Source organism: Podarcis liolepis, assembly GCF_965112155.1.
Source record: "Podarcis liolepis genome assembly, chromosome: 10".
Classification (NCBI taxonomy): Eukaryota; Metazoa; Chordata; class Lepidosauria; order Squamata; family Lacertidae; genus Podarcis; species Podarcis liolepis.
This window is the reverse complement of record NC_139562.1, coordinates 17,357,866-17,383,809: the sequence shown is the minus strand read 5'-3', so window position 1 is coordinate 17,383,809 and position 25,944 is coordinate 17,357,866. Positions and strand designations below refer to the sequence as shown.

General features: G+C 41.9%; 1 protein-coding gene across 6 annotated transcripts in view; it reads right to left on the bottom strand.

Annotated features, from left to right (window-relative positions):
- LOC310686948 (aldo-keto reductase family 1 member C3-like) overlaps positions 1-25,406 on the bottom strand; it is a 41,409-nt gene extending 16,003 nt beyond the window's left edge. Inside the window, exons 1-10 of one of the 6 annotated variants that reach the window (XM_083461512.1) lie at positions 14,233-14,293; positions 11,365-11,494; positions 10,592-10,759; positions 9,792-9,908; positions 8,897-8,974; positions 8,531-8,653; positions 5,834-5,943; positions 2,970-3,135; positions 2,260-2,342; positions 781-1,398 (exon numbers count right to left, since the gene is read on the bottom strand). In XM_083461512.1, the coding sequence (XP_083317638.1) occupies positions 1,356-1,398; positions 2,260-2,342; positions 2,970-3,135; positions 5,834-5,943; positions 8,531-8,653; positions 8,897-8,974; positions 9,792-9,908; positions 10,592-10,759; positions 11,365-11,494; positions 14,233-14,273 (1,059 nt within the window). In that variant the 5' untranslated portion in view covers positions 14,274-14,293 and the 3' untranslated portion in view covers positions 781-1,355. Of the gene's footprint in view, positions 1-780; positions 1,399-2,259; positions 2,343-2,969; positions 3,136-5,833; positions 5,944-8,530; positions 8,654-8,896; positions 8,975-9,791; positions 9,909-10,591; positions 10,760-11,094; positions 11,329-11,364; positions 13,335-14,232; positions 14,294-18,018; positions 18,454-18,822; positions 18,906-19,565; positions 19,732-20,717; positions 20,828-21,890; positions 22,014-22,229; positions 22,308-22,910; positions 23,028-23,680; positions 23,849-24,915 lie in introns of those variants that run through there. The other 5 variants (XM_083461515.1, XM_083461514.1, XM_083461510.1 and 2 more) reach the window with 5 other exon arrangements.
- Positions 25,407-25,944: the final 538 nt, after the last annotated feature.

Here is a 25,944-nt window from a genome sequence, read left to right as displayed (position 1 = left end):
ACTAAATGGACTTTGCAGATGTACAGACAAAAGTACCTACATCTTTAGGTGACAGCCCCTTCATAGTGCCACAGTTTTCAGGAGTCCCTGGGCAGAGGGAATGACCAACAGTGTATTGGAGGGGGAACACAGGGGAATGTAGATCCATCACCTTTTCCATGTCAGAAATCCATGTCGGAAATCAAGCCTTTATCAGGAGAAACTGGCAACTCTCCCAGGCACCCGGCTTGATCTCCTGTTGACCTCCCTGTCTGCTTTCCCGGCAAGATCCAGGCAGAGGTTGCGATAGGCGATCCTTCTCAGCGTGAGAAGAACACACCACTCTTTCCTGCCCCCCCAGGCCGGGGAAAGAGATAGACAGAACCGTATTTACATGCCTTTATTTCTGTCTTTGCAGCGTTACAGAAAACACGTCTGCTCTCTTCAAACTCCAACAGCCGAGAGACAAACTCCTCCTGTACTTCCTGTACAGCTCATATTACACTCTGAGCTAATTCCGGTGCCCTCTGCACTGTGAACTGACTGTCCCTCTGTTTCCCACGGAACAGTCCCAGCATTCTCATTATGTTTTGCTTTCAAGCTAGCAGTAGCTCGCGGCTGCATTGCTTCAATATCGTAACAGCAATGGCCTCATCAGATGAAGTCATCGGATAACTGATGGAGCTTTCATGGTCTGACAAGTTAGTGATGTGGTAGAAAGGGTTTCAGAATTCTCTTTTGTTTGTGATGCAATAGATTAGCATAGAATAAATTAGAGAATGGGAAAAACAATGTAGCAGAGGCTGTATACTTTCTTTTCTTTAATGAGGTTACGGCTTCACGATAGAAGTTTAAATGGTAATGCTTTTTTGCAAAATTGTATGCATTTCTACATGAAATCTATGGGTTGCCTGTCAGTTGTCTGAAGATTATTAAAGCTCAATCTGTTTAAAATTCAATAGAGTTATATGACTGTCAGCAGATCCTAATGAAATATTATACTATATACTGAAGCTCTTTTGGGGTGTATGCATGCTGGTGTATATGAGGATTAACACAGTTGCCTGCATTTCTGGACAGTGCATATGGATGTGCCTATAAGCTTCCACACTTCTAAATTTGCCACTCCAGCAGAGGGAATGCTTATTAAACCAATATGTGTGCAGTGGAAACTGGTAGCTCTGAAAGTGTCAACAACAAGGTTCCTCGTATTTCCCTATTTCTCCTTTACCTCCAGATTAAAGCCAGGAATCATTTGCAAAGCTCTGTTAGAGCAGATTTAACTTTTGCTGAAACATATTTTTGATACTGTGAGTGCAATGGAACTATGGTGGTTCCTAAGAATTCGAGATCAATTAGAGATGGGAGACGAGTCCTTATTCCACATCTGGTGGGTAATACTGTGGGTGACCAGCAAAGCTGAAACAAAACAAAAGAGAGTCAACACTCAAGGGTTGGAAGATGTACAAGCAACAAAAATTGATCTGTTGCCAGCCATTGCCTCATGAGACGTAAGCTCCCTGAGTTTGCCATCAAATGCCCACCCTGCTGAATATCTGGGAGGCTGGAAGTAAAAATGGTCCATCATGTTACAATCTAAAACTTGCAATATCGAGATGATCATATGTCCGTCTTCTCACTAGAGAAAATAACCCCTAGATGATGAACACAGCCCTGGTTGCTGATCAAAGTGGTACAAAAGGGTTGGGTCAAAGGTCTCCCTCCTCTTCCCCAGTGTCTTTCTGAGACTTTCAGGTAGGGGCAGAAGGACAAATGCTGTTTTGGGAGTCCCTTACTGGCAGTAATGCATGAGGCAGCCATCTTCCCCCCATCAAATGCTCCTGGGAATGTCTGCACATCATTGTATGGCATTGGTCTCAAGGGTATTTGGAAGCCTGTCTAGGGTCAAATAGGACTGGGATAGCTCAGTTGGTAGAGCTTGGAAACTCTTAATCTCAGGGCCACGGGTTTGAGCCCCATGCTGGGCAAAAGATTCTTGCATTGCAGGAGGCTGGACTAGATGACCCCTGTGGTCCCTTCAAGTCAACAATTCTATGATTCTGCGACATGGACACTTGTCCGTACACTTGGACCCCACTCCAACAATGCATGGGGCTTTCGTACAAAGTCTCCACAGTTATTCCTTCTATAATTTCACCTAATTCTCTATGAAGAGAAGAGATGGATACCAGATCTTTTCTTCCTTTTGCTCTCGCAGTATGAATTCTTGAGTAAACCACTTTTATGTATCCATATGCACACTATTTAAATATGACTTACATATCCATTTTTATGAAGCTCATGCTTTTGTGAAGGCCATCAATGGCTTTCATATCCTCCTCAGACAGCTGGAAAATAAATGCCTGTCAGGGGGAGAAAATAAAATGCTGAGGGGCTTTTACCTCATGCCTTTTTGTTGCACCTCAGAGCTGTGCACCTTTTTCAGCAACAAAGATACCAAAGTGAACTTTGCTACCACCTTCCAAAGTTCAATTCCTTCATTCAACAGCTTCAGTCCAGATGTCCTCCCACTGAGGGAATTTTATAGGCATAGTAATGTAGGTTTGCAATAGAACAGGAGTGGGGAAATGGTGGCCCCCCAGATGTGGATGGACTCCAACTCCCCATCAGTCTTCGCCATCATGTATGATGGTCAGGGATGAGGGAAGTCATAGTCCAGCAAAGAAAGTTCTTCATGCAGTGCATAGCTAAACCACTGAACAGTGACAGCCACCAACTTTAAACATTAGACAAATTCATGGTGGATAAGAATACCAATGGAAGCTAGTCATGATGGTTGCACTCTGACTTCACGGTCTGAGGCAGTGATTCTTCTGAATATCCACTGCTGGAAACTCCTCCAACTTCTTGAGTCCCCAAACCAAGATGCGCATCTTCCCTCCCGCGTCATGTGACCCGTGAGATCACAGTGTCCAAATGATGTGCTTTTTCAGTATTGTTTTTAAATGGATTAATATATACTGATTTACCTGGGCATTTTCCTCAATTCGCTTTCTGGTATAGGTCTTCACTAGGACCACCAGGTCGCGCTGCAGTTGGTAGCGAATAGCCACGAGAGCTGGGCTTTTGTTGTACTTCTTGGCGATCGCAACTAACAGAGGGTCTTCAAGCAGGGGAGTAGTGTTTTGATCTATCCTGCCGGAAAGCAACATGGAGAGAAGGTGTGTTTCTGGTGTCCAGAATATATAAATCTCGCTCTAAAATTAATACAGTATTGGCCTAGTCCATCCAATATATGCTATGTAATTTGTATTTAAAGGTCAGTTAGCTGATTTGAACTAATTCATGTTTTAAGAGAGGTTTTTTATTTGCTTAAATACAATCTGTATTGGGGGGGGGGGCAGGCGGGCTAAGGCAGGAAAGAAAGGCCCAAAGAATCCTGTGTGCCCGCTGGAGAGCTGATGTTCAAATGAAATGGAGGATCCTGGAGGAATGCACAGCTCATTGTCTTGAAGGAGAACTCAATATTTCTTGCTGGTCCCACTTGTTAAAAATAAGCATTTAAGTGGCTTCCAATATAGATAAAAACAATACAATTTAAAATTCTGAGACACACGAAACAAGCTATGTAAAAAGAGAAATGCTATAATTATTTAAATGCAAGGCTGGGTGCAGGGCCCTTTCATCTCTCCCATTCTACTGCTTAAATCAACATTAAAGATAATGTAAACATGATTGAAAAACAGCACGGAATTTCAGAAGCAGAAATTATTAAATAGCCCCCTGCCTGCAACATTTAAAAACATTCGTTTGGGAGAAGTCAATCAGCTATATATATATATATATAAAACTAACCTTCTTAGGTAGAATCTCAGTGATTAAAATGAATATTCTACCCAGAATGTTATTTTTGTACCAAACAATCCCTGTGATCAGAGGACTTAAACAATTTAAAGAATGGCAGAGAACTTTAGCAAGATTCGTCTGGCAGGGCAGAAGGCCAAGAATAAAAATGAAGATTTTGGTGGATAAAAAAGAAAGAGGAGGCTTCGCTCTACCAGACATGAAGATATACTATGAAGCTGCTTGTTTAACCTGGGTGAGAGATTGGATAAAGTTGGACAACCCAGATCTCCTAGACCTAGAAGGCCATGATAACAGGTACGGGTGGCACTTGTACCTGTGGTACGATAAAGTAAGAGTTCACAGAGGATTTCGAAACCATGCATTTAGGGGACCATTGTATGAGGTATGGGAGAGAAATAAAAATCTACTAGAAAGAAAGACCCCCTGGTGGATATCTCCAATAGATGTATTAACCATTAAGAAAATTAACATGGAAGGAAAGAGATCTACATATGAAGAATTGCTTAGGAAAACTAATCAAGGCCCAAAGTTAAAGCCATATGAAGAAGTGGAGAATTTACTGAGTGGATGGCTACAATATCATCAAATTAATGCAATATTAAAAGAAGATAAAAAGAGGATGGGATTTGAAGATAAAAAATCAAAATTTCACATAGATACTATAGAAAGCAAAAATAAAACAATGTCCAAAATATATGAGTTACAGATAGGTAGCCGTGTTGGTCTGCCATAGTCAAAATAAAAAATTCCTTCCAGTAGCACCTTAAAGACCAACTAAGTTAGTTCTTGGTATGAGCTTTCGTGTGCATGCACACTTCTTCAGATACCAAGAAGTGAAGTATCTGAAGAAGTGTGCATGCACACGAAAGCTCATACCAAGAACTAACTTAGTTGGTCTTTAAGGTGCTACTGGAAGGAATTTTTTATTCAAAATATATGAGTTATTATTAAATTGGTATACTAAAGATGAAGAGGTGAAGGAGGCTATGATTAAATGGGCCATAGACTTTGGTTTATAATATAGAATTAGAAGCCTGGCAAGAACTATGGAACGTGAACTTAAAATTTACGGCTTGTACGGCATTACAGGAAAATGTATGGAAAATGATATACAGGTGGTACCTCACGCCGGTAAAACTGTCAAAGATGTACAGAATGAAAAATAAGAAATGTTGGAAATGTGGAGAGGTAGAAGGAGATCTTTTCCATATGTGGTGGAATTGCAGTAAAGTGAAAGGTTTCTGGAAATTAATTTACAATGAGCTTAAAAAAAGTTTAAGTATACTTTAAAAAAAAACCCCGAAGCCTTTCTACTGCGACTAGTTGGAAAAGATGTTAAAAAGAAAGATAAAAACCTATTCTTGTATGCCACGACAGCAGCAAGGACTATGTTAGCCCAGAATTGGAAAACAGAAGTAATACCAACTATTACTGAATGGCAGGTCAAAATGATTAATTATGCGGAACTGGCTAGAATATCGGGGAGAATAAAAGATCAGGATGAACAAAAGTTTTATGAAAATTGGAGTAAATACTTGGATTATATAAGAGACAACTGTAAATCTTTAAAGACACTGGCAGGATTTGATTAACTTCAACATCTTATGATCAAATAGATAAATGTATAAAATATGTGACATAATGAAAATATATGAGGAAGGAAGTCCAAAGCTCAACAGAGCTAATGTTATGTATGAGATGTATTAATACAATGAATGTACTGGAATGTATGTTTGATGAAAACTAATAAAAATGTAAGTTGAAAAAAACAACAACACTTCAGCAATGGGAAGGTTTCTGAGAATGTCTAAAATGGGAGGGGAAGAGCTTTGTAAATCTCTCTGTGGAATGAGTTCCCCAATTGTGGGGCCACTACAGAAAAGGCCCTGGTGCTGGTATCCACCACAAGGATCTTTATTAATTGTGGGACCAAAAGTACAACCTTCAGAGCTGATCTGAATGCTGGGGAAAGTGGGCCTAGGTGGTACATGAGGTGGTCCCCAAACGTTTTGGCTTCATCTCTTACCAACTTGCATCCCTTTGGGATCCCAGGACACTGTATCCTTCCATGATTATATCGTTTGACTTGCAGAAGGCCAGCATCTTGCTTTGGTTCCGATAAGGATGGCATTCAACCTGCAGATTCAGAATCCCCCAACACAGCCCCAGAGTGAGAATTCAGATGAAACAAAGAATACCGTGAAACAAAGGAAAGACAGAAAAGCAGAACCATGCTATTATTTCTTGAAATATCCATGTCAGAGGCACTTAAAACGCACAAGTCCGGCTAATTAAAAAGGATGATTTATTGCAAAGAACCAACGGAAAGTCCGGCAGCTGACTCCCGAGCAGCCTCCATAACAGCCTACGATGACTCGACTGGACTCTGATTTCCCTTTCTCTTACTCTTCTTGTGCTGCTTCTCCCTCTCTCTGTCTTGTAAGCCTCCCCTCTGGCTAAGTCTGTAGCTGATTGGCTCATGTTCCCTTTCTGACAAGCTGCCACTCTCTGTGGGTTCCCTCACTGTATCTTCTCACCCCTCACCAAGATCTTGTCTGCTCCTTTCCCTGGCAACTTGCATTCCATTCTCTCCCTCCTCCTTCTCTTCTGACTCTGCTGGAATGTGCTCTTCAGGCAGCGGCAGATTCTTATATGAGGGTTCTGCAATCCTGACAATCCAGTTGTTACTTTTCTTAAAGTGTGCTGTGTTTTCTGATGTATCAGAATCTTTAGATGACCGTTCAATCATTTGTGGTTTCCATTGCCACGCTCTTTATCCATGAAATGTGTGTTAGCTGAAGATGGGGGACAGGGTTTATTCCCCCTCAATCTCCTGTCACTCCAGCCCTGTTGGAAATATCCTGGGCACACTGTCCTCCCAGCAGTGTCTCGATTTCTGCCCACTCACTCTCTGAATTTTCTATGTTGAGCAGAAAGGTCTGATTGGTTACATGATATACACCAGTGTCCAAGTGAATCAGGGCTGCTTGGGTGCAACAACTTTGCCCAGATGCCTAAATCAAAGGCCCCTCCCTCCCCACTTGAGAACTTCCAGAGGCCCCACAAGAGGCTGTGTGGGCCCTGATGATTTGCAGGCCTCCTTCTACCTGAGATGCTTGTTTCAAACATTATGGACTTCTCCACACTTTCTTTTGTCCGAGGTCTTGATTAAATGAGAATCCATTACTGGTTCCAGGAATTTAGGGGAGTCCACCCCACAACTCATAACCATATTTTCTTGTGACTGGATCGGCGACCTTATAGCCTTAAGCAAGTTTTTTCAGAGAATGGCTGTGTTTGTCAAAGCAAAGGTCTTCTCACAATGACCACTCCCCATATCGAATGGGGGGCGCCTTTTGCGTGGTTGTGCACAGTCCCCCCCATCCCATGCGGCTCCCGGCAGTACAACCTAGATTCACCCCCCCCCAGGATGGACACCTGGAGGTAGCCGCCTACCTCTGCCAGTTACCCAATCTTGCTGAACAATATAACACAACACGATGGCCAATAACAATGGCACTAAACACTATTTATAGACTAATACAGACTACAGTATCATATGAGCACTGATCCAGAGCATATTTTCTACAGCGTTTATACTTGTTTACATGTAGGATTGGCTTGTTAAGAAATTGAACTGCATCCTTCTCATATTAATTCTTACAAGTCTGGCTGATGAAGAATCGATCAAGATTGGCTGATGAAGCATTGAACGAAACAGATTGGTTATCTGGAAACTCTATTCCGGCGATATTTGGTGACAGATGATGTATATATCGAACTTTTGAATTATTCTAGCGTGACTGGTGAAGAAGATTTAGAGACTTTGGTTGTAATTTCTGATGTTTAGTGCCATTGTTATTGGCCATCATGTTGTGTTATATTGTTCAGCTTGTCTATATTGCAACACAGGGGTCTAGTTACCCAGTCCCAGCTGGGGAGGCATTGCCAGGAGAGAGTTGGCCAGGTAAGGGGAGGGATCGCCCTGCCCACATAATAGTGGGCGGAACTTATCTGGGAGTTCTCAGTCGGCTTCAGAGCTTCTCCCACCCTGCCCTCCCTCAGTTAAGCCTTCTTTTGCAGGCTAACCTTTTCTTCACAGGTATGTAGACGCTGCTACGTTATGGTCGCTGTTGAAGGGCTGGAAAGGAATTCTCCTGCATTGGCAGGTTTTGCCTTCCCCTTAGCAAAACGTCACAACTTTTGCGGTTTCAGGCCTTGGGCAGAATCCTTTAGTCTATCTTCCCTAAATTGGGGGTGGGGCATGAAGCGGTGACCCATGCACCCCCTGCGGTGGCGATCCCAGGGTTCCCCATTAAAGGGGTTGTTTTGAGGGGAGGCATTGGCCATACGCCAATAGGTTGTCATTGTTCTCCTTTGCAACGGTGGCAAAATGGGGGGCGGGCTCTCTGCTTGAACAGATGTTCTCCAGAGCCAGCCCAATCCCCACACATTCTGGATAACCCTGATGTTCCCCAGATCCCCAGCCCGGGGACTGGGAGGGATAAACGCCCAATGCCTAAGCCAAGGTCTCCCTACATTTGAAGCTTTAATAAAGTTGTGGCCAAATTTTAATCCCATAACAAGTTGTCTTGAGTCATTATTCCACTCGGGTGTTGCCCGGGGTTGGGGGGTCTCTGCCTGTCCGTACAAAAAGAGCTTAAATAAATAAGCTTTCAATAGCATTTGGAACAAACCCCTACAAAAGGCAAACATGCTTGACCTGGTTTATCACTGGCTTGTATTTCAATCCTGGCTTGTTCAGGATCATTTCCAGCTGCTTACAGGTGAAGTTGGACACTCCAATGGACCTCACCAAGCCAGCATCTTTGCACGCCTCCATTGCCTGGCAAAGAAAGCATGACATGTTTGTTGAGTGGTGTTTGTTGAATAGCTGGGACCACACTCCCCCCCCCCAATTAAGATTGGAGGCTCACTCATATACTCCCAAGAGTGTGCAATAATTGACCAGCTCTCATAAGAGCCATTGTGTGAGTCATTGTTCTGGACATGCCTCCTCTGGTGAAAGGCTACTGTGCTCTGTATCCGAATGACTCAAGGGCTGGATTTCCTAATCCCAGGCACCTACCTCCCATGTCTGACGAAGATCCACGTTGTCAAAAATTGTTTTTTTGTCTTCTCCTGTGGGAAGTAAATCTGGTCCAGGCTGGAAAAGAAGGAGGCGGAGGGAATAACTGCTGGTCAGGCCTAGAGGTTCTCTTATCTCTGTAATACTATCTAATACTAATGGACAGTGATAGAAAAAGGGAGATAAACTTGCAAGGGCCAGTACTACAGTGCAAGGATCTGTGGGAAACTCAAATCACTAGCACCACGTTTCACATTCTTGTTTATTCAAGAGGGATGCAGTGCTATTTTAGCCAGGAAAAAAAAATACATTGCAATATTAACTCAGTATCGTCTCTTTTAATCCAGTGGTTGGCAATCAGTGTTTCTCCAGGCTTTGCTGGCCTCCAAGTCCCATCAGCTTCAGGCAGCAAGGACAATGATCAGGGATGACAGGAGTTGCAATTGAGCAACATCTGGTAGGCCACAGGTTCCCCAAACATGCTTTAATTCTTTCTGTTCCCCATAGAACAAACTGTCTTCTCTCTCTGCACAGGTCTGTCTCCCCATCTCTCCAAGCCTTTTTTTCTTCCCTTGCTCCCTCGCCAAGTCCTACTATGCAGATGATTTCTTTCTTATGATGCCCATGTAGTTAATGTCATCCGTATATGAAAAGGTTTTCTTTAACTGGCATGGTTTCTCCCCCCAAATCTGGGAGCGATCATTCTTTGATTGAGATATGGTCTAGAAGAGAATTGTCAGCATCTCTAGGAAATGACAGATCCCAATGTTCCTTGAGGTTGTCAAATATTTTAGTAGTCTCTCTCTCTCTCTCTCTCTCTCTCTCTCTCTCTCTCTCTCTCCTCCATTCAAATATTGTACTCAATACTTGCATTATGACATAAATAATTATTTACCTTCAAAGAATATGGATTGTGAATTATGAACAGATCCATGTAGTCAAACTGGAGTTTCTTCAGGGATTCTTCTATGCATTTCCGAACCAGCTGTGGGCGGTGGAAGGTACTCCAAAGCTGTCAAAATTATAAAGATATTTATATTTTCACACTGCCATAGAGTTTTTGGGTGTCGGGACACTTTAGCTGTGGCAGATGACTATTCTGGTGTGCACAGTGTTAAGGGCAAACTCAAATATTGTTCTGAAGAGTATTTTGAATTGCTGTGGTGAGGTAAAGTAATTTTAAAGTCATCATTGCTAATATACAGTATTTTTACCATTTATTTATTAAATTTCTATATTGCCCTTCATCAAAAGATCTTGGAGCAGTTCCCAAGATAAAAGCACAAATAAACAGTCAAAACAGAAGCAACAAAACTGTAATCCCTCCTCCCACAAACAGGTTTAAAAAGGGTGTAGAATATGAATCAGCCCAAGGCCTGGTTGAAGAGGAACATTTTCTCCTGGCGCCTAGAGGTGTATAATGAACCTCCTTGCAGAGAGCATTCCCCAAATGGAGAGCCTTACAAGAAAAGGCCCTGTTCTCGTGTTGCCGCCCTCCGAGCCTCACATGGAGGAGGCACATGAAGAAGTGCCTCAGAGGATGAACACAGAATCCGGGTAGGTTTATATAGGGAGGGGCATTTTGCTCCGATTTTGTTAAATAATGTCTGTGAACTATGCAATTGCATCACGATGCAGGCACTATATTTTACCCTTTAAAATAAAAAATAAATAAATAAAAAATACCAAACTCACCTTTCCAGTGTAGAAAATGTCTTCCCTTTTTACTGTTCCATCTGAAATCTTTGCACGAACGGCCCTTCCAATGTCTTCCTCATTCTGGTATGCATATGCGCCATCAATATGACGGAAGCCGACTTCTATTGCTATCTTTGTAGCCTCCTCACACTTACTTTTTGGAACCTGCCGTTTGAAAAGGTGAAAAGGTTAGTCAAGGTCTCTGCTTCAGTGGGGAAATTTATATCAAAGGGTACCTGTAAGTCACATTGAGTATCAGTGGACATTGTCAACCTACCCCCTCAGTCCCAGGGACTAGACACATCAAAGGTAAAGAAGAAGTGTCCAGAATAGTTAGCTGATGGCTGGTAATTTTGGATAATATTGTTACTCCTAACAAAAGTAATAGTGGGGACTTACAATTGTATAGAAAGATTTTTAAAAATATCACTAGACATTTTGCACTGGGGACTTTGAATCCTGCAGCAATTCACACTGGAAACTGTTTCTCAGCTACAAACCATCCAAGTCTTGCACAAAACATTATTTGCTCCTGTTTCTGCTCGCTCAGGACCCTTGTTGAATGAGAAGCAGAGCTTTATGTGCTGCAAGGGACCTGTTGCATTCTTGGCTGCTGTGACCCAAGAAGTTCTCATGCACAAATGGCTTCTCAGATCAGGTGAGGCATCGCATGCTGTGCTTTGCAATGTATGAAGCACCCAGCAGCTGGCAGGCATTTTGCTCTTCAGAAACAAGTTACTACAATTGTGAGAGTTAAATCTTTTACTTACAGTGCCTGGGGAAGCGGTTCCAAACCCCAATACGGGGATTTTGTTCCCATCGTTCATTGTAATGCCACGGTCTTTGCTAAGCGCCATTTCCTGCTTCTGTGCTTGTTCAGTTCTTGGTTCCAGGCTGAAACTGATCAACACTTTTGTGTCAAAAGGCAAAACTCGAGTGAGAAAAATGAATTTGTGTTTCCAATGAAATGTCTTCTGTTGGCACAGAAGGAGGGGAGTGTCTAAGCAAATGCCCTGAAGAAATGAGAGAGAAGGGCGTGGACCTTTGCCCAAATTTTTATCAGTAATTTTCAGCAGAATGTCCTTTGGTACACTTGCAACTTACATTGTTGTCTTCTCAGAATTGCTTTTACAGAATAGATAATAGCTTTCTTCTTGTTCTTCTTGTTCTTGTTCCTGTTCTTCTTGTTCTTCTTTGCATTCCAATAAAGGAAAGCAGAGGGGTGAGCGGACTTAAGCATTTGCGTTTCGAGGTCCCCAGGGCCACCCTAATAACTCACACATCAAACAGAATTTTTGTTTAAGATTTTTTGGCATAATTTTGGCCACAACTTTATTAAAATACAAATTTGTGAGTGGTTGCTTAGGCATTGGTTGCGACTATTTGCCCCCACCATGGGGGACAGACTGACATTCCGCACGATGCGAAAGTCAGAATGGGGGAATACACTTGGGGGTTACGCGGAGCAGGGAATCTGCCCTCACCCCAAATGCAACCAGGAGCTCATTGCTATGGCCCGAGCCCCCTTGACAGAGTGGACAAGCAATAGTTAGCCCCTGATTCCTTTAACGGAATCCCTTGCAGCAGCAGCATTAGAGGGGCAGGCACAGCCAATCCATGCCCCTCAACCAACCAAACCATAAACCAATGCCTAACCGTGAACCTTACAAGTTGTGACGATTTGCTACGCAGTAGGCAAAACCCAAATGGCCCCAGCCAATCAGCCAGATGGACAAAATTCCTACCGGGCCCCTGCTCCAAAGCAGACGACCCCATGACAGGCATAGCAAGGTCAAAGCGAACAACCCTATTCTAGGGAGGGAGGGACGGGCAATCTGATGCATGGGCGAAAAGAGGAAGCCCTAGCCTAGTGCAAGAAGTTTTAGCATTTCTGGCTGTCAATCAACAAATGGCAACATTAACTTCTTCCCAGCAACAAGGGAAGCCCCAATTGCATCAGTGGCCAACGATCAATTATCCCTCCCCCAACTTTGGAGTGTCATGGCAGCCCCCACCGCAACACGTGCTCTCCATGAAGGAGAACACGCTTTGTCCTATGCAGCGTTCAGGCACCCTTAAAAAACTGTTGTATCTTGATAGCCAAAAAAAGCAAAGGAATAAAAATATTATGTTTAAAACAAAATTCACATATATTATTGCTAATGATTTATATTTTAATTTATTACAATCTTTTAGCCAGCATATTGCCCTTTCTATATTACATAATGCCTGTGAAATATGCACCTCGATAATGATAATTGTTCATAAATGAAATAAAATTCAAACTCACCTTTCCGCAATGTTATGTTAAAATGTATGCACAATTTGAAGTAAAGCAGCAGATGAGAATTGCAGTTTAATAATTTATAATTAATGTATATCATGGCTAAACTCTCCTTCATGGATCACTGCCTTGTTGTGGTGAAGGGGCTTGAATAACTCAGAGAAGCTATGAGCTATGCCATGCAGGGCTACCCAAGACAAACAGGTCATAGTGGAAAGTTTTGACAAAATGTGATCCACCTGGAGCAGGAACCGGCAAGCCACTCCAGTATCCCTGCCAAGAAAACTCCATGGACAAAGACAACAGGCATATAAAAGATATGACGCTGGAAGATGAGCCCCTCAGGTCAGAAGGCGTCCAACATGCTACTGAGGAAGAGCGCAGGACAAGTACAAGTAAATTAAGAGAAAAACGATGACAAACCTTTGACAAACACAGACAGCATCTTAAAAAGCAGAGACATCACCTTGCCGACAAAGGTCCGTATAGTCAAAGCTAGGGTTTCCCCAGTACAGTGGTACCTCAGGTTACAGACGCTTCAGGTTACAGACGCTTCAGGTTACAGACTCCGCTAACCTAGAAATAGTACCTCGGGTTAAGAACTTTGCTTCAGGATGAGAACAGAAATCATGCAGCAGTGGCATGGTGGCAGCGGGAGGCCCCATTAGCTAAAGTGGTGCTTCAGGTTAAGAACAGTTTCAGTTAAGAACAGACCTCTGGAACAAATTAAGTTCTTAACCAGAGGTACCACTGTAGTGATGTATGGAAGTGAGAGCTGGACCATAAAGAAGGCTGATTGCCGAAGAAGTGATGCTTTTGAATTATGGTGCTGGAGGAGACTCTTGAGAGTCCCATGGACTGCAAGAAGATCAAACCTATCCATTCTTAAGGAAATCAGCCCTGAGTGCTCCTGGAAGGACAGATCCTGAAAGCTGAGGTTCTAATACTTTGGCCACCTCATGAGAAGAGAAGACTCCCTGGAAAAGACCCTGATGTTGGGAAAGATGGAGGGCACAAGGAGAAGTGGACGACAGAGGATGAGATGGTTGGACAGTGTTCTTGAAGCTACTAACATGAGTTTGACCAAACTGAGGGAGGCGGTGGAAGACAGGAGTGCCTGGCATGCTCTGGTCCATGGGGTCACGAAGAGTCGGACACGACTAAACAACTAAACAACAACATCAATGGCTAAACTATAAGAAATGCAGCAGCTTCATAAGGTAAGAAAAGAGCATGATGGAAGGGTGGATGGGAAGTCAACAGACATGAGAGATTTGTTTTGATGGTTGTTTAAAAGAATTTGTAAAATTTGAAAAGTTAATTTAAAAATATTATTAAAAAACAACTCATTTACCTTTCCATTGTAGAAAATGTCTTCCCTTTTAACTGTTCCATTTTCAAATCTTCTCACTAATCCAGAATGCAGCAGCCAGACTGGTGACTGGGAACGGCCGCCGAGACCATATAACACCGGTCTTGAAAGACCTACATTGGCTCCCAGTACGTTTCCGAGCACAATTCAAAGTGTTGGTGCTGACCTTTAAAGCCCTAAACGGCCTCGGTCCAGTATACCTGAAGGAGCGTCTCCACCTCCATCGTTCTACCCGAACACTGAGGTCCAGTGCAGAGGGCTTTCTGGCGGTTCCCTCACTGCGAGAAGCCAAGTTACAGGGAACCAGGCAGAGGGCCTTCTCGGTAGTGGCGCCCTCCCTGTGGAACGTCCTCCCACCAGATGTCAAAGAGAACAACAACTACCAGACTTTTAGAAGACATTTGAAGGCAGCCCTGTTTAGGGAAGCTTTTAATGTTTGATGTATCATAGTATTTTAATATTCTTTTGGAAGCCGCCCAGAGTGGCTGGGGAAACCCAGCCAGATGGGCGGGGTATAAATAATAAATTATTATTATTATTTATTATTATTATCTCACAAATGGACCACCCAACTTGTTTCTCAGCCTTGTACTCATAGGCGCCATCAGTATGGCGGAAGCTGACTTCTATTGCTATCTTTGTAGCCTCCTCAGACTTAGTTCTTTTAGCTTGGCAGCTGAAAAGGTAAAAAGCTGGTTACAGTCTCTGCTTCAGTGGTGTACTCTGTATGAAAGAGTACCTGTAACTAACATTTGAGTTCCAGTTACCTCCTGAGAGGATGCCTGGGTCCTCTGGTGGGCTCCCTCTCATGTAGGTGAAGTGGTTGTGGCTGGCAATGGCAACAATGCTCCAGTCAAGGCTGCTCTACAATGCCCCCCCTTCAGTAGTATCACTTCTAGTTGCATTGTGGGAAATAAAAATGGTAGCTCCCAGACCCAGCTATCCACTGAAATTAGGTTACCACATACTGATTTCTGGCCTGTGATGATTTATTTGGCAGTCTGATGGATTATATATCCCATCCTTCCCTACCTGTGTTGATTTAGGAAGACGACTCAGTTTTTTTTCCTACCTCCTTGCCTTTTGCTATCTTTTAACCTCTGCAATAATTAAAGGATTCCAAACCAGCAATTCATCAAATTGTCAGTTATTTTGGATAAAAGGTGTATGTTGAGGCATATGCTGTTTGCAGAATGCTTTTAAAAAAAATCAAAATCAAAATGTTTCTGAAACAGGAGTGATATCCAAGAAGGAACTGAGAGAATAGCAAGAGGAAGGAAGGATGTCCAGCTCCCCTCATCTGCCTGTATATTTTTATGTAAGATGGACCCCACCCTCATTTTATATGTTAATGGAATAGACATATGAATTGGAAAAGGAAATTTTCCTTCTAAAAGAAGTGGTAGCTTTTATTTGGCAAATTTATTGTTCCTTTGCTATCTCTAAACAGTGCCTGAGCTCTGCTACTACCTGCCCCTCGGTCATAGTGCCAGGCATTTTGCTATTCAAAAACATATTGCTACAATTATGAGATTCAAGCGTTTTACTTACAGGATCCGAAGAATAGGTTCCAAATCCCAGTACAGTACAGGGATTTTGTTGCCATCATTCATTGTAATGCCATGGTCTCTGCTGACGGCCATTTTTGTTTCTGTGCCCATTCAGTACTTGACTCAAGACTGAAATTTTACCACATTCTTCTGCTGAAAGCAGACACTCGAGTGAGAAAAATGAACAGTGTGCATTTTTAAGGAAACATCTTCCTTGGACATGATGAAAGGGAAGCGTCTAAGCCAGTGTTCTGTTGAATCTACAAAGAAGGGCAGGGACACTTCCTATCTTGCTCCAGACTTTGGATTAATGTGATTCCAACAAAGAGTTGCAGTGCTTACAAATGGCACATGTTAACTATACCAAAGTTTTGAAATTTTCACCACAGTGCCCTCCAAAACACCAATAGCTTTGATTGGTGATTTCCCTTTTGTTTGTGATACAGTGGTACCTCAGGTTACATACGCTTCAGGTTACATACGCTTCAGGTTACAGACTCCGCTAACCCAGAAATAGTGCTTCAGGTTAAGAACTTTGCTTCAAGATGAGAACAGAAATCGTGCTCTGGCGTCGCAGCAGCAGCAGGAGGCCCCATTAGCTAAAGTGGTGCTTCAGGTTAAGAACAGTTTCAGGTTAAGTACGGACCTCCGGAACGAATTAAGTACTTAACCTGAGGTACCACTGTACAATAGATTAGCATAGAAGAAATTAAGGAATGCGGAAAATAATGCAGCAGAGGCTGTGTACTTTCTTTTCTTTAATGAGGTTACGACTTCATGCTAGAGGTTTAAATGGTAATACTTTTTTGCAAAATTGTATGCATTTCTACATAAAATCTATGGATTGCCTGTCAGTTGCCTGAAGATGATAAAAGCTTAATCTGTTTAAAATTCAATAGAAAACTCGAGTCAGAAAAATGAAGTTCCTGTTTCCAATAAAATGTTTTCTGTTGGCAGGATAGGAGGGGGAAGTCTAAGAAAATGCCCTGAAGAAATGAGAGAGAAGGGCAGGGAAACCTTTGGCCAAATTTTTACCAGAAATTTTCAGCAGAATATCCTTTGATGCCCCACAGTTTCCATTTTGCTGACTTAGTAGTATTGCTTTCACAAGATAAATAATAGCTGTCTGATTAATAATAATAATAATAATAATAATAATAATAATAATAATAATAATAATAATAATAGCGTTCCAATAAAGTAATGCAGAGGCCTATTGCAATCTTTGATCAAGAAACTTCACCTCTTTGTTAGATTAGTAAATGTTAAACATAGGAAAAGCAAGCCTAAAACCTATGCAGACCTTTTCTTCAGGCTGTAGTATTGAAACGAAAACACGTATGCTCAGAAACAAAATAATAAATGAAATATATGGAGGCATCTGTTAACCCAACGAAGCTGGGTGTTCTGAGTGGAACATGGCGCCGTGTGCGCAACGCTCAGCCTGAATGCAGATTAAAAGGAAGAGTGTCCACAGCCTCAGCCTTTACTGGAGGGTTCAGGTTACGCAAAGCAGGGGCTGAGTGGGAGACAGCAAGTAGCAACAAATGATTTCAGCAAGGACATTTTGAATATTGTTACAGATTCCAGAGGATAAAATGCATGTGTATAACATGGCCAGAAGTCATTTCAGGTTGTGCTGGCAGACAAATGAAACCCTGTGCTCTTTACTCCTCACAGCCAGCAGAGGACCTCAGAGCCAGCCATGGTCATTCCTGCCCATCCCTTCCTCAGAAGTGGAAGCAGCGACTTTGTAATTTAGAAGTTTCCCATCATGTCCTGCCCTCCCACCAGATGTCAAAGAGAAAAACAACTACCTGATTTTTAGAAGACATCTGAAGACAACCCTGCTTAGGGAAGCTTTTAATGTTTAATAGGTTATTGTATTTTAATATTCCGTTGGATGCCGCCCAGAGTGCCTGGAGAAACCCAGCCAGATGGGCAGGGAATAAATAAATAAATAAATAAATAAATAAATAAATCTGGTTGGCCACTTGGAAAACAGGTTGCTGGACTAGATGGGCCACTGGCCTGATTCAGCAGGGTTCTTCTTATTTTCTGAAGTTATTTCAAATCATCTTGGCAATAAATCTCAGGCTATGCAGCTGCTTCTTTTTATGAATGTTAATCCTCCCCCCTTGTGCTATTTTCAGTATACGAATCACCCCCCTGAAACTGCTATTTGACACATTAGAAAGAACTAGGGATGGAGGAGGAGTTTAGTTTTGTTCACATTTTAATGAGAAACTACACAGCTCACACTTCTTGAGCCAACATGCAAATCGAAATGCAGTTATCCAAAATAAAGTGGCAATTCTCTGAACTTTGTGGTGCAGTTGTTCAGTTACAGAATACACGCTTTAGTTTAGCCAAAAATGCAAAGAAAATTGTGGATGGTAGGAGAAATTTACAATGATGAATTTTCAAGAGATTTTCAAAATTCCCAAACTGATGTGGAGATGTGAGGAACTGAAGAGTGGAAAATGAGCCGCTGGGGTGCTGGGAAGAACTGATACTGACAAATTTGCCCACCCCTAGTTAGAACAAATGTTTTCCACGCAAAAGGACCCAGGTTCAGAAGGGGATAAATTGGAGATGGAGGACAGGTCCTTATTCCACATCTGGTGGGTAATATTGTGGGTGATCAGCAAATCTGAAACAAAAGAAAAGAGAGTCAACAGTCAGGGGTGTGGAAGATGCAGAAGGAACAAAAATAGATCTGTTGCCAGCCATTACTTCATGAGACCATTTCACACAGTGCATTGTAAGCTCCCCGAGTTTGCCACCAAATGCCCGCTCTGATGAATATCTGGGAGGCTGAAATTCAAAATGCGCTCCACTCCAACTATGCATGGGGCTTTCGTACAAAATCTCCACAGTAATTCCTTCTATAATTTCACCTTATTCTCTATGAAGAGAAGAGATGGATGCCAGATCTTTTCTTCCTTTTGCTCTCGCAGTATCAATTCTTGCGTGCACCACTTTTATGTATTTATATGCTTACTATATAAATGTGACTTACATTTCCGCTTTTAAAAAGCTCATGCTTTTGTGAAGGCCATCAATGGATTTCATATCCTCCTCAGACAGCTGGAAAGTAAATGCCTGTCAGGGGGAGAAAATAAAATGCTGAGGTGGTTTTTACTCATGTCTTCTTTCTGCACCTCAGAGCTGTGCACCTTTTTCCAGCCACAGAGAAACCAAAGTGAACTTTGCTACCACCTTCGAATTCCTTCATTCGACAGCTTCAGTCCAGATGTCCTCCCATTGAGGGAATTTTATATGCATAGTAATGTAGGTTTGCAATAGAACAGGAGTGGGGAAACTGTGGCCCCCCCAGATGTGGATGGACTCCAACTCCCCATCAGACTCAGCCATCATGTCCAATGGCCAGGGATGATGGAAGTCATAGTCCAGCGAATGAGGTTCTTTAAGCAGTTTATAGCTAAACTACTGAACTTGCTCCCATGGGAGGCAGTGACAGCCACCAACTTGGATGGCTTTAAACATTAGACAAGTTCATGGTGGATAAGAATACTAATGGAAGCTAGTCATGATGGTTGCACTCTGACTTCACGGTCTGAGGCAGTGATTCTTCTGAATACCCACTGCTGGAAACTCCTCCAACTTCTTGAGTCCCCAAACCAAGATGTGCATCTTCCCTCCCGTACTCCTGCATGTGTCATGTGACCCGTGAGATCACAGTGTCCAAATGACCTTCTTTTTCGGTATTGTTTTTAAATGGATTAATAAATACTGCTTTACCTGGGCGTTTTCCTCAATTCGCTTTCTGGTGTAGGTCTTCACCAGGACCACCAGGCCACGCTGCAGTTGGTAGCGAATAGCCACGAGAGCTGGGGTTTTGTTGTACTTCTTGGCGATCGCAACTAACAGAGGGTCTTCAAGCAAGACAGGAGTGTTTTGATCTATCCTGCCGGAAAGCAACATGGAGAGAAGGTGTGTTTCTGGTGTCCAGAATATATAAATCTCACTCTAAAATTAATACAGTATTGGCTTAGTCCATGCAAAATACACTAAATATTTTGTATTTAGAGCTTGGTTAGTGGATTTGAACTAATATTAGTTTTTAGTATCATGCTCTAATAAATCGCAAACTCATACGTTGCCTATGGATTATTCTGTAGGCAAAATGGTAGCATCTGTGCACAAAAGGGAGGTTTTTTTCTTTGCTTAAATACAATCAGTATTTGGAAGGGGGACACCTAAGGCAGGAAAGAAAGGCCCAAAGAATCCTGTGTGCCTGCTGGAGAGTTGATGTTCGAATGAAATGGAGGATCCTGGAGGAATGCACTGCTCATTGTCTTGAAGGAGAACTCAATATTTCTTGCTGGTCCCACTTGTTAAAAATAAGCATTTAAGTGGCTTCCAATATAGATAAAAACAATACAATTTAAAATTCTGAGACATACAAAACAAGCTATGTAAAAAGAGAAATGCTATAATTATTTACAGTAAATGTAAGCCTGGATACAGGGTCCTTTCGTCTCTGCCATTCTACTGCTTAAGCAACATTAAACATAATATAAATATGATTTAAAAACAGCACAACATTTCAGAAGCAGAAATTATTAAATAGCCCCCTGCCCGCAACATTTGAAAACATACGTTTGGGAGAAGTCAAGCAGTTATATATATATAAAAAAACACTTTAGCAATAGGAAGGTTTCTGAGAATATCTAAAATGGGAGGGGAAGAGCTTTGTAGATCTCTTTGTGGAATGATTTCCCCAATTGAGAAGCCACTACAGAAAAGGTCCTGGTGCTGGTATTCACCACGATGCTCTTTATTAATTGTGGGGCCCAGAATGCAAACTAAAGAGCTGGTGTAGATGCTGGGGAATAGTGGGCCTAGATGGTACCTGAGGTGGTTCCCAAACATTTCGGCTTCAACTCTTACCATCTTGGGTCCCTTTGGGATCCCAGGACACTATATCCTTCCAGGAGGATATTGTTTGACTTGCAGAAGGCCAGCAGCTTGCTTTGGTTCCGATAAGGATGGCATTCAACCTGTGGATTCAAAATCCCCCAACACAACCCCAAAGTGAGAATTCAGATGAAACAAAGAATACAGTGAAATAAAGGAAAGACAGAAAAGCAGAACCATGCTATTATTTCTTGAAATATCCCAGTATTACTTTTCTTAAAGTGTGTTTTACTTTCTGATGTATCAGAATCTTTAGATGACCATTCTTGCAATTGTGGTTTCCATTGCCACACTCCTCACTTGTGAAATGTGTATTAGATGGATATGAGGGACAGGGCTTATTCTCCCACAATCTCCTGTCGCTCCAGCCTTGTTGGAAATATCCTGATCACACTGTCCTGCCTGCAGTGTCTCTATTTCTGCCCACTCAGTCTCTGAATTTTCTACGTTGAGCATCAAGCTGAGCAGATGCCTCTATATCAGGCTTCCTCAACCTTGGCCCTCCAGATGTTTTGAGACTACAATTCCCATAATCCCTGACCACTGGTCCTCCTAGCTAGGGATCATGGGAGTTGTAGGCCAAAAACATCTGGAAGGGCCGAGTTTGAGGAAGCCTGCTCTATATCATCTGGGATTCTTCTTTATCAGGGTCTCATTGGTTATATGATATAAGGGAGGGGGGGATCTGAGGTGAAACCAGAGTGTAGGTTATATGATATACACCAGTGCCCAAGTGAATCAGGGCTGCTTGTGCGCAGCAGTTTCGCCCAGATGCCTAACTCAAAAGCCCTTCGCTCCCCAACTGAGAACTTCCCGAGTCCCCACAAGAGGCTGTGTGGGCCCTGACTGCTTGCAGACCTCCTTCTACCTGAGATGCCTGTTTCAAACATTATGGACTTCTCCACACTTTCTTCTGTCTGAGGATTCAGAGGTCTTGATTAAATGAGAACCCATTACTGGTTCCTGGAATTTAGGGGAGTCCACCCCACAACTCATAACCATATCTTCTTGTGACTGGAACCTTAGCAAGTTTTTCAAGGGAATGGCTGTGTTCGTCAAAACAAAGGTTCTCTCACAAAAGAACTTAAATAAAGAAGCTTTCAACTGTGCTTGGAGAAACCACTAAAAAAAGCAATCAGACTTGACCTGGTTTATCACTGGTTTGTATTTCAACCCTGGCTTGTTCAGGATCATTTCCAGCTGCTTACGAGTGAAGTTGGACACTCCGATGGACCTCACCAAGCCGGCATCTTTGCACGCCTCCATTGCCTGGCAAAGAAAACATGACATGTTTGTTGAGTGGTGTTTGTTGAATAGCTGAGGCCACACCTTTTTCCAGATTAAGATTGGAGTCTTATAGTTCACCAGCTCTCATAGGAGCCATTGTGTGAGTCATTGTTCTGGACATGCCTTCTCTGGTGAAAGGCTACTGTGCTCTGCATCTGAAAGACTCAAGGGCTGGATTTCCTAATCCCAGGCACCTACCTCCCATGTCTGACGAAGATCTACGTTGTCAAAAATCATTTTTTTGTCTTCTCCCATGGGAATTAAATCTGGCCCAGGCTGGAAAAGAAGGAGGCGGAGGGAATAAGTGCATTTCAGTACTAGAAGTTCTCTTATCTCTGTAATATTATCTAATACCAATGACAGTGATAGAAAAAGGGAGATAAACTTGCAAGGGCCGGTACTACAGTGTATAGATCTGTGGGAAACTCAAATCACAAGACCACATTTCACATTCTTGTTTATTCAAGAGGGATAAAGAGGGAGTTCACCTTGCAGGGGCTGATACCACAGTGCAGGGATCTGTGGGAAACTCAAATCACAAGGACAGGTCTGTCTCCCCATCTCTCCAACCCATTTTCTTTCTTCCCTCGCCCCCTCGCCAAGTCCTGCTCTGCACACAATTTCTTTCTTATGATGCCTATGTGGTTAATGTACTCATTATGTGCAAAGGTTTTCTTTAACTGGCATGTTTCTCCCCCAAAATTTGGGAGCGACCATTCTTTGATTAAGATATGTTCTAGCAGAGAACTGTCAGCATCTCTAGGAAATGACAATTCCCAATGTTCCTTCCGGGAATAAAATATTTTTAACAGGCCCACATTCAAATATTGTACTCAATACTTGCTCAAGTACTCAATTATGACATCAATAATGATTTACCTTCATAGAATATGGATTGTGAATTATGAACAGATCCATGTAGTCAAACTGAAGTTTCTTCAGTGATTCTTCTAAGCATTTCCGAACCAGCTCAGGGCGGTGGAAGGTACTCCAAAGCTGTCAAAATTATAAAGATATTTATATTTTCACACAGCCATAGAGTTTTTGGGTCTCGGGACCATATAGCTGTGGCAGATGACTATTCTGGTATGCACAGTGTTAAGGGCAAACTCAAATATTGTTCTGAAGAGTATTCTGAATTGCTGTGGTGAGGTAAAGCAATTTTAAAACCATTATTGATTATAAATAATATTTTTACTATTTATTAAATTTCTATATTGCCCTTCATCAAAAGATCTTGGAGCAGTTCACAAAGAAAAAAGCACAAGATAAAAGCACAAATAAATAGTCAAAACAGAAGCAACAGAACTGTAATCCATCCTCCCACAAACAGGTTTAAACAGGGTGTAGAATATTAATAAGCCCAAGGCCTGGTTATATTTGCCTGGTACCTAGAGGTGTATGATGAACCCTGCAGAGAGCATTCCCCCAACAGATAAGGCCCCGTTCTCGTGTTGCCGCCCTCCGAGCCTCACATGGAGGAAGCATACAAAGCAGAGCCTCAGAGGATAAATGCAGAGTCTGGGTAGGTTTATATAGGGAGAGGCATTTTGCTCTGATTTTGTTAAATAATGTCTGTGAAATAGCATCATGATGCAGGCACTATATTTTACTCATTTTTTGTAAAAAAATTTGCCAAATTCGCTCACTTTTCCAGTGTAGAAAATGTCTTCCCTTTTTATTGTTCCGTCTGCAATCTTCACACGAACGGCCCGCCCAACGTGCTCCTCTGTCTGGTATACATATGCGCCATCAATATGACGGAAGCCGAATTCTATTGCTATCTTTGTAGCCTCCTCACACTTGCTTTTTTGAATCTACCAGTTGAAAAGTTGAAAAAGTTAGTTAAGGTTTCTGCCACAGTGGAGAAATTCATATCAAAGTAACAATGATTGTCGGTGGACATTGTCATACTAGACCTGAGTCATCAAATAAAAATAAAGAAAAAACATGCGAAAAAGTGATTTATATGCGTTGTATTATGCCAAATAACATTGTGCCACCGAATGGCATCCAGGATTTAAAACGAGCAATCAATTAACTTGTCAGTTATTTTGGTTTAAACAGTGGAACACTGTTGACACATACAGTTTGTAGAATGCTCTTTTTTAAAAAATCTGTTAAGACAGTAGATGAGATATCTAAGAAGGGATTGAGGAAGTCTCTTCGTCAGCATGTATGTCTTTGTATAAAATAGATTCTACCCTCACTTTATATGTGAATGGAGTAAATATGAATTGGAAAAAGGGAAAAAGGGGAATTCCTTCAAAAAAACTGAGTGGTAGCTTTTATTTGGTAAATTCATGATATTCCTAGAAATTAATTTAATTATATAATAAGAATCGACACCGATCCCTTCATTTGCATTGCTGGTGATATGGAATGGAAGAAATGAAGATGGTTTGGATAAAGAATTGATTCTATATTTATTGTTAGTGTCCAAAATAGTTAGCTAATGTCTGGTGATTTTGGATAATAGTATTACTCCCAATAAAAGTAATAGTGGGCACTTATAGTTCTATAGAAAGATTTTTTTAAATATTACTAGACATTTTGCACTGGGGATTTTGAACCCTGCAGAAATTCACACTGGAAACTGTTTCTCAGCTACAAACCAGCCAAGTCTTGCACAAAACAGTATTTGCTCCTGAATCTGCTGGCTCAGGACCCTTGATGAACGAGAAGCAGCGCTTTATGTGCTGCAAGGCATCTGTTGCATTCTTGGCTGCTGTGACCTAAGAAGTTCTCATGCACAAATGGCTTCTCAGATCAGGGGAGGTATCCCATGCAGTGCTTTGCAATGTATGAAGCACTCAGCAGCTGGCAGGCATTTTGCTCTTCAAAAACAAGTTACAACAAGCTGAGAGTTAAATGTGGTACTTACAGTGTCTGGGGTATATGTTCCAAACCCCAATACGGGGATTTTGTTCCCATCGTTCATTGTAATGCCACGGTCTTTGCTAAGTGCCATTTTCTGCTTCTGTGCTTGTTCAGTTCTTGGTTCCAGGCTGAAACTGATCAACACTTTTGTGTCAAAAGGCAAAACTCGAGTGAGAAAAATGAATTTGTGTTTCCAATGAAATGTCTTCTGTTGGCACAGAAGGAGGGGAGTGTCTAAGCAAATGCCCTGAAGAAATGAGAGAGAAGGGCGGGGAAACCTATGGCCAACCTTTTATCAGTAACCTTCAGCAGAATGTCCTTTGTAAACCAGCGGTTTCCTTGTTGACTTAGCAGCATTGCTTTCACAGGATAAAAAATAGCTGTTTTATGAAGGCCTGAAAGCTGGGTGTTCCAAGGGCCAGAAGAACACACAGAGGACGTAAGGAAAGAAAGGACCGTATGAATAAGATCCCAAACTGCCTCTGGCTGTGTACTCTTTGCCAGCACATTTAAAGCACATTTGATGTGCACAACATTCCCCAAAGAATCCTGGGAACTGAGATTTATTAAAGATGATGGGAATGGTAGCTTTGTAAAATGTCTTCTCTTGGCACGATTGGAGGGGAGTGCTTAAATACCCTGAAGAAATGAGAGAGAAGGGCGGGGAAACGTTGGCCAACTTTTTATCGGGGATTTTCAGCAGTATGCCCTTTGCTACACCAGAAGCTTTCATTGTTGAATTAGCAGCATTATAGCTGTATTATTATTATTATTATTATTATTATTATTATTATTATTATTATTATTATTAGCATTCCAGTAAAGTAATGCAGAGGCTTATTGAAATCTTCAATGAAGAAACTTCACCTCTTTGTTAGATCAGTAAATGTTAGACATAGGAAAAGCAAGCCTAAAAGCTATGCAAACCTTTTCTTCAGGTTGTAGTATTGAAGTGAAAACACACATGCTATATATATATATATATATATATATATATATATATATATATGGAGGCATCTGTTAACCCAACGAA